The following is an 8139-nucleotide window of genomic DNA, read 5'->3' on the forward strand; positions in this document are numbered from 1 at the left end:
CAGAGTGCCATGATGAAGAGGTCCGACAGTGTCAAGGAGATGGAGCGTGACATCGCCCCCAGGCCTTGCTCGCGTTGATACCGTGGCTTCCCATCGAACCGGCGAGCGTTCCGCCCACTCGCGATCCAGGTCGCGCCCGACAAGCATGTTCCGTGAACGCTCAAACACTACCCACGAGACGTCCCCGACCCGATCGCCTTCACGATCTGAAGCGATAGAGAGCGAAGCCGACCAGAGCGAGACGCCAAAAGCCAAAACTGCAGAGCCCTCTCCCATAGTCCCACCCATCGACACAGATGTCAAGGAGCAAGAGGAAGTGACACCGCCCTCAAGCCCGTCCAAGACGATGGACCCCCGGCGATGGAGCCCGACAAAGGCTAGTTGGCTTGAGACAGCCCTGAACAAGCCTGAATCACCAAAACCCAAGCCTTCGCCAGCGGCTACAAACCAGCCTGCATGGATGGTCGAGCTGAACAAGGCGAAAGCGCAAAAGTCTGGCAACCCGAATGCTGAAACGGGAAGGAGCGGCTCCATCTCGTCCAAGCACGCGGTCAACATTGGTGGACTTATGCGGTCTACGCCGATGGGGTCTGCCGTGAAGCCTTCGACAGCTGGCCTCGGAGGCATATACTCTCCACCAACACCCACCACCCGCTCAGGCTTTGCGGCTGTCGGAGCCGGCAGTCTTCGCGGCAATTTACACAAGCCGAACCTGAGCAGCGACAAGACGGAGCCGGAGACAAGTCCCGTGGAAGGTGACGCACCCACCACCCGCTCCTCCGTCATCAGCCCGTCCTCAGTGACAGGCAAAACGCGACCCGCCACACCACCGAAAAAGGATTTCCGCGCGAATCTCAAGCCGCGACAAGCATCGGGAGATGCCAGTGCTCAAGTCGAGTCGAATAACGAGCTGAAGAACGTGTTCGGCAACCTGCGACGAACCAAGACACAAAACTATGTCGCCCCAGATGAATTGAAGGGCAACATCCTGCGCGGTAAAGCAGCCCTCAACGCCACTGGTGGGCCGAAGCCGAGTGAGCGCAAGGATGAGTTCAAGGATGCCATTTTGAAAAAGAAGGAAGACTTCAAAAAGGCCCAAGACGAAGGCAAGGGTGTCGAACGTGCTTCTGCGCCGCCTATCGAGGAACCGATCCCCGAGGGTATTGCTAGGCGCAGAGCGCTCAGTAGGTCCACGTCTGGGAGAGCCGATACCACGTCGGGCTATGGCATAGAAACATCGTTGAATAAGTCGGCGAATGGACCGAGGCCACTGAGTTCTTTGTCAAAGAGGGACTCCGCTGAGTCTATGTCGACGACAAAGACGGCTGCTGAACCTGTCATGCCTGAGCTACACAAGGAGACCAGCGCTCCCGCACGTCTCCAGAATCGCCCTAGTGCTGGCGGTCTCGCGGGACGCTTCAACCAGAACCTAGCGGGTCTCTTGGCCCGCGGCCCTCCACCCATGGCTGCGAACAGCAGCAAGAGCGCCGACGACTCTGACTCCGGCGCACCCTCTGCACCTGTTGCAGAGCCCTCAGCACCTGGGCCTCAGCTCACGCACATGACTAAGGGTCGTGCTCGTGGACCCAAGAGGAAGGCGCCGACGTCTGCGCAGCCACCGGCCGCGGCAAAGACCGTGGAGCCGGCCCCTAAGGAGAACATGCCGTTCAAGCCGGCAGTGTCACCCAAGAAGACGGTCCCGGCGGTAGAGGCAACTCAAAGTCCCCGCTCGCCCCCAATGCCCAGCTCGCCATCATCCTCGTTGCCTCAGACTATCCAGGCGCAGGTCGCTGCGAAGGCCGCCATCAAGAACAAGCCCTCTCCTGTGCAGCCTCCTCAGAAGCCAACACCAACAGAGGACCCATCAGTTGCCGACGTGTCTCAAAAGCCACCGTCACCGCCCGTGACTAAGGCGAAGCCTGTGGCCACGACCCCCTTTGGCAGCCTGCGTCGCACGCCGCCCCCGACAAAGCAGATGGAGGAAGAGCCGGTTGCAGACCCGGCCTCTTCACCACGCAAGCTGGACATGAAGCGAATGTCGAGATTCTTTGATGATTCAAATGCCGCAAAGCCTGCTGCCGAGAGCCCGAAGCTCGAAGTGGTCAGGCCGGAAGGTATTGGCAGGCAGCTCCCCAAGCCTGAAAGCCCACGCAGGGAGCTTCCGAACCCTTCAACCCCGTCGCGCGACCTCCCAAAGCCGCCCAATATTGGCCAAACATCCAGGCCTCAGAGCCCCCGGGAACTTCCCCGACCTCAAAGCTTCAATAGAGAGCTGCCAAAGCCCGAAAGTCCTCGAGATCTGCCGTGCCCTCTCAGCATCAACAAGCCAGAGAGCCCTCTGAAGGGGCAGTTCCGTAAGGAGAGCCAGCCTGGCACGCCCCTTCGCTCGCCTGTCAAACAGGCTAACGAGGTGACGACAATGCTCGATGAGTTCTTCGGCACGTCCCGACCCCAGCGTGAATACCGCATCGACACTGCCGATATCTTGATGAACCGGCCGCAAGTTCCTAGGGTCCGCACTGCAGGAGCCCAGCTTTTCCAGCTGTTTGGGGATGGCAAGAAAATGCCTGTTCCCATGCACAACGAGCGTGTCCTCTTCGAGCAAGAGATGTACATATGCCCTCATGAATTCACTGATAGTGCCGGCAAGAAGGCCTTCGAAGTTTACTTCTGGGCAGGTGACGAAGTGCCGGCTTCCACCCTCGAAGATGCGCAGCTCTTCGCAAGCCGCGAGGCAAGGGCATTAGGGGGCAAACTCGTCAAACTCCAGCAGGGCAAGGAGACGGCCGAATTCCTCCAAGCCTTGGGCGGCATTGTCATAACGCGCCGTGGCTCGAGCAACAAGTTCGACATGCTGGCGCCAAGCATCCTTTGCGGTCGCCGCCACCTTGGCCAGGTGGCTTTTGACGAGGTCGACTTTGCACCAGCGAACCTCTGTGCAGGCTTCGCGTACCTCATTACGCAGCAGGGCAAATGCTACCTCTGGAAGGGCAAGGGCAGCAACGTCGATGAGCTCAGCTGCGCTCGTCTGATAGGTATGGACTTGACGTTGACAGGAGAGCTGATCGAGGTGGACGATGGCGGCGAGCCGGCCACTTTCTGGGATGTGTTCGGCGGCAGCGGCAGTGGCGCGAAGCCCCACTCGGCGGACCACTGGCGGCTGAAGCCAAACTACGACAAGTACTGCGGCCGTCTGTTTTGCTCCGACGCCGCGTCCAGGCAACAGGTAAGCTTCATTCTGCCCTCTCTGTCATATGTTTCCTCAAGGAGCCGCGCTGACGCACATGGCCAGATCTCCGAAATCTGCCCGTTCAGCCAGGCGGACCTCAAGCCGAGCTCCGTCTACATCTTGGACGCCTTCTTCGAGATGTACATCATCGTCGGCCGCGCCGCGCAGGCCGAGTACCTCTCCTTCCGCAACGCCCTCGACTTTGCGCAGGAGTACGCCATCCTCGCCTCGGGCATGGAAGACCGCCCCTTTGTGCCCATCTCGACCGTCGTCCTCGAGGGCATCCCGCGCGACCTGAAGAGGGTCTTCCGCAAGTGGACCGACGACGGAAGCCCGACCGTCATGCCGCAGGCCGGCCTGAAGAGGGGCCGCAGCCTGAGGATCGTGCCGCTCACGCAGGCGCTGCAGGCGCTGAGCGAGTGAGCGTGCGGGCCGCCCTGCGCGACGAAGGGTGGCCGCGGCTGGCTGCACGTTATGACATGGAGTTTAAGAGGACACAAACCAGAGAGAGAGAGAGGTGACCAGGGAGGAAACCAAAAAGCGTTGCAAGACATGTTTCGGCGGCGAGGCGTGGGCGTTTTCGGGCGGGGTTGGCTGTTGTGGCATTTTCCGTATATATTGTTGTAATACAATGTATATCCTGTTCGCCCTCTGTTTTGATCGAGTCGTAACGGTTGCTTGCAATGGCGGCATCGGCTACCTGACCTGCGCTAGAAAGAAAGTCCTCTTTGCAAGAGCTTGCTTGCTTGGAGCGTCGCCTAGTTGGAGATACTTGGTGTCCACAACAGGCGCAAGCGATGACAGCCACCCCCTCACGACACAGACGCTTCTTTCGCATCGTCAATTACTATGACCATAGTGGACATCAGACTTGACGGCATCACGGGAAGCAGGGTGCAAAGAACGTTCACATCGTCAACATTCATCCAGAGTCATCAAGGAATATATACCAGACTTCCAGCTCCGGCCGAGCTACCATCCAGTCATCAAGAAGATGCCAAACCGAAATCTCCAAACCGGATCAGACCAAAACACCAAGCGCCCGCTCGTCCCAAGAACGAGGCTACGTGACCCGTATATGCACCCAGATGGGTATCCTGAAACAGAGAAAGAAGCGAAAGAACCCATACGATACCAAGCTCAACTTGAACGGTGACTTGAAGCGAAAAGGCAGGCAGAATCAAACAATAATGCTCTGCCCTGGCGCCGAAACAATAAACTCCACGCCGAGCCGAGCCTCCTCCTCATGCGCGAGCAGCTCGCCCAAGATCTTGGCGCCAGGGTCGACGCCATCCAGCTTGTCCTTGACATGGACAATGACGACCTTGAGCCCCTCGAGTGGTCTGGTGTCGAATGCAAAAGTAGGCAGCTCACCGTCCAGTGGCGTATCCAGGTCCCGCAGCGACAGCTCGGCCGTGGGGGTCGCGAGATGGGGTGTCTCGATTCCCGGTGGCGGCTCATCAAGCCGACTGCGTACCGTCTTGGGGCTCACTGGATCGCCAGTACTACCACCTGTCCGCCGGCGCGAGAGTCCTGATACAGCCTCGCTGTTCCCCCGCTTCCGCTTCTTAGCAGTACGGGCGTCGAGCTCAATAGAGGCACGCGCAACGTCAACTTCGCCGGCCAGAGTGCGCAGCTCGTCTATAATGAAGCTCGGCTTAAGATGCCCAAACATGCGATCTGACGCTTGGCCATCGTCATAGCTGCATTCGATAAGCAGGGCGCGCAGAGAGCGTCGAGCGATCTTTGGAGCGGCTTCCTGCCATATACCCAGATTTCGTGGACACGACGAAAGGGCGTCAGGCTCGACATCACCAAATATGAGAACCTCGGATCCCGTAGCAACATCGCGCAGGAAATACGCAGTTGAGTCATAGACGGAAGCAGTATGAGCATGGTCGTTGTATGAGGCTGGCGGGAGTTGCGAGTGTTGAGAGTGTTGCTGAATGGGAAAGGAGGCGCGAGGGCCAGGTGTTGGGGGGAGTGTGGCGGTTGGGTGATGGAAGGATCGCTGTGAGAAGTGATGGTGTAGTTGTTGCTGCTGGACGTGAACAGGCGCCGCTGCCATGGAGGAGGCATCGAAGGATGAGTAGCGCACAGGCGTGCCGCTGGTTGACGACTGCGAATTGCGGTGTGGGGGAGATTCGATGGGACGTCCGTGTGATATGGAGCAGGCTTTGACGGCAATACCCTCGGCGATTTCGAGATAGCCACGAGCATCGCCTTCTCCAACGGCCGGACTGCCACCGTCAACAAGTCGAGTGTAGGTGACGAGGCCGGCGCCGTCATTCTCGTCGGAGAGGTTCGGCCAGATGACATTGTTGAAGATGTGATTTTTGAAAGCCTCAATCGTCGCTGGTAGTCCGGCTAGGCGCTTCGGACGAGGACCGCCGGGCAGGCCAGCCGTATTGACGACAAATCCAGCTATGTGATCAAGATGAGGATGCGTGATGAGGTAGGTGTCGACAAGGGACCGAGCGATGTGAGCTGCGTTCGCGGCAGGGGACGCGGTGTGTACCTCAATGCCCGCGAACGGGCCACTATCGAGGATATGCGGCATCTTGAGTTGCGCCATGTTCTGCGGCTGTGTTTGCTGGAGAATGTTGGAGATGGCGGCGAGGTGAACGCCTGCGTCGACGGCGACCATGGATGACCTTTGCCATCCCGTGGCAAGGGCGCGGACGAGGAAGGCCGTAGTATTACTTTCCAAGGGCCCGCCACCGGAGCCCTGCAGATGTCAGTACGGTGTTGAAGAGGAGCAAAAAGAAAAAATACAGAGGGCATGTGCAGCGTTTCGCGTTGGCAAGACAGGGATGCAGGTATGAAGAGAGCAGCAGTGGTCGAGTCGTCACATGTCATCTCCTTGCTGGGCAGAGACTCAGGATGAGGGTTGACCAGAGCGAATGCATGAGCTTGTTCACCGCGAGGAAGATTGCACTTGCGATGGCAAACGCCGTGTCGCACAGCGCATCGCATTCTGAGCAGGTCAAGTGCAGCGTGGTCGACAATGGGCCCTCTTTTGCGACAGACGCTGCGCTTGTCCGGGGAGCGCAGAAGGGGCTCAAAACGGGAAGACGGCATCTCGGCGGTTGCGCGCTTACCAGAATAATAACCTGCAATGCCGGCGCATGTGCATGCGCAGGTGCTGAAGTGGTGGTCGCATCGTCCTGCTGCATTTCGGCAGCAGGAGGTTCAGCATCCCCATTCTCGACACGTCCCATGACGTGATGTTGCGGGGTGCGATGCAGCAGGTGTGGGGTGGTTGCTGGTGCTGGTGCTGGTGCTGGTGCTGATGCTGGTGCTGGTGCTGGTGGTGCTGGTGGTGCTGGTGGTGCTGGTGGTGCTGGTGGTGCTGGTGGTGCTGGTGGTGCTGGTGGTGCTGGTGGTGCTGGTGGTGCTGGTGGTGCTGGTGGTGCTGGTGGTGGTGCTGGAGCTGGTGCTGGTGCTGGAGCTGGCCGAGCTTCCGTCGGTAGTTGGGTAGGCGATCGATTGATTTGGAAGGTGAGACGACGGGCTTGGTGGGTTGGAGCGACGACAGTTGCTGGTTTGGTGTGCCGGTGCGCAGCTTGCGGCAAGCGACGAGACGAAGTGTGATGTGGAGGGATTGAATTTTGATTTTGGGTGTCGCACGTCGCACGTCGCAAGTCAAAAGTCGCAACTCTCAACTCATCAACCAGGGCGCGCGGCGGTCAGTGCCAATGACAATGGTCAGTGACGGCAAGCCGCCGGTTGTTCGAGTCAGGGGTAGTAGGTAAGGTAGGTAGGTGTGTCGCTGGAACGCAGGACGAGGAAGACGAGTCGTTTGGGCGGGCGTCTGTGGTCGGCGCGCGTCTTTGATCAGCGCGCATGTGATGTGTCGACTCTTGGGGGCTGGTCCCGCATGCGAATGATGTGCAGATGGGAGGAATGGCAGAGGGGGGTGGAGGTGAGGGAGGGAGAGGGAGGAATGAGAACTGAGAGCAGAGGGTTTGGCGGATGGCAAATGAAATGGTGAGAGGCAGGTGTTCCTTCTTCAGCCCTGCCGCCCGGTTGTGGTCCGGGTTGAGCTAGACCGTTGTTGCTTGCCGTGCTAACTCGGAGCGGCTGCTCTTGTGCTGCTTCTGTTCTGTTGCTGGAGGTAAGGACTTCGGGGTACTTTGAGGTAGGCACGCCTGTCCTGTCGCTACTGCCCTTTGCTGCTCATGCGTTGGAGCTGCTCGCCCGGCGGTCTGGTTCGAGTGGTCGCGCTTGCCGGGATATGAAAGGTTGGCGGCGGTGCTTGCCTCGCCGTTCGCTAGTTTCGGGATCTTCCTGCTACATGGAACAACTGCACCTTCCCTGTTCACCAGTCGCGACGACAGCAGGTGGCAGACGGGTGTAAGTGCCCAGCATGCCACAGCGCACGCCACGCCACGTGAGGGTGTGAGAGCAGCGTGGGAGAGCGAGTTGAGGGAGAGAGCTTTGGCTGTCTGGGAATGCCACCTTTTCCCTCACTATTCTTCTCCGTTTTCCCTCACTTTGACTCTGGCCTCCCACGAAACGCCCGACAAACGTCTTGTCTGCACACGTCTCCGATGGCTGCCGCCACGATGCACCCTGCTTGACAAAGCCAACAAGGCTCCCGACGGCTCAACGCTCCGCTCCACCTACCAGCCAAACAACCTTTTCGATCCGAGTGTGACGTGAGGCGGAAGATGCCAGATGAAACGACCAGGCCGCTGACTATATCTCCTTCCAATCAATTTTTCGTTTGGGCCGAGCTGGGCGTCTTCTCGTTTCTTATGTTCTTCGTTTCATACGAGCGTCCAGAGAGGGAATGTATCAAGTCCAAAAAAACTACTCTTAAAACAGAGAAAGCGCTGCTAGGCCCGCCAAATCGGGCGGTTTCTGCCGCCATTCTCACAGGCACAAGCAGTGCGGGGCGCAGGCCA

General features: G+C 58.9%; 2 protein-coding genes across 2 annotated transcripts in view; one reads left to right on the plus strand and one right to left on the minus strand.

Annotated features, from left to right (window-relative positions):
• The window catches only part of VDAG_03572 (advillin), a gene marked incomplete at both ends in the record, with an annotated part of 5024 nt that extends 1372 nt beyond the window's left edge, over positions 1 to 3652 (plus strand). Inside the window, one exon of the mRNA XM_009653656.1 lies at positions 179 to 3652. Coding sequence (XP_009651951.1) covers positions 179 to 3652 — 3474 coding nt within the window. The remainder of the gene's footprint in view (positions 1 to 178) is intronic.
• Positions 3653 to 4409: 757 nt separating this feature from the next.
• Positions 4410 to 6013, minus strand: VDAG_03573 (3',5'-cyclic-nucleotide phosphodiesterase; the record flags this gene model as incomplete). Its single annotated transcript, XM_009653657.1, has 2 exons — positions 4410 to 5957; positions 6005 to 6013. The coding sequence occupies 2 exons, from the start codon at positions 6011 to 6013 to the stop codon at positions 4410 to 4412; spliced, it is 1557 nt and encodes a 518-aa protein (XP_009651952.1).
• Positions 6014 to 8139: the final 2126 nt, after the last annotated feature.

Source organism: Verticillium dahliae, genomic scaffold (assembly GCF_000150675.1).
Source record: "Verticillium dahliae VdLs.17 supercont1.6 genomic scaffold, whole genome shotgun sequence".
Taxonomy (NCBI): Eukaryota; Fungi; Ascomycota; class Sordariomycetes; order Glomerellales; family Plectosphaerellaceae; genus Verticillium; species Verticillium dahliae.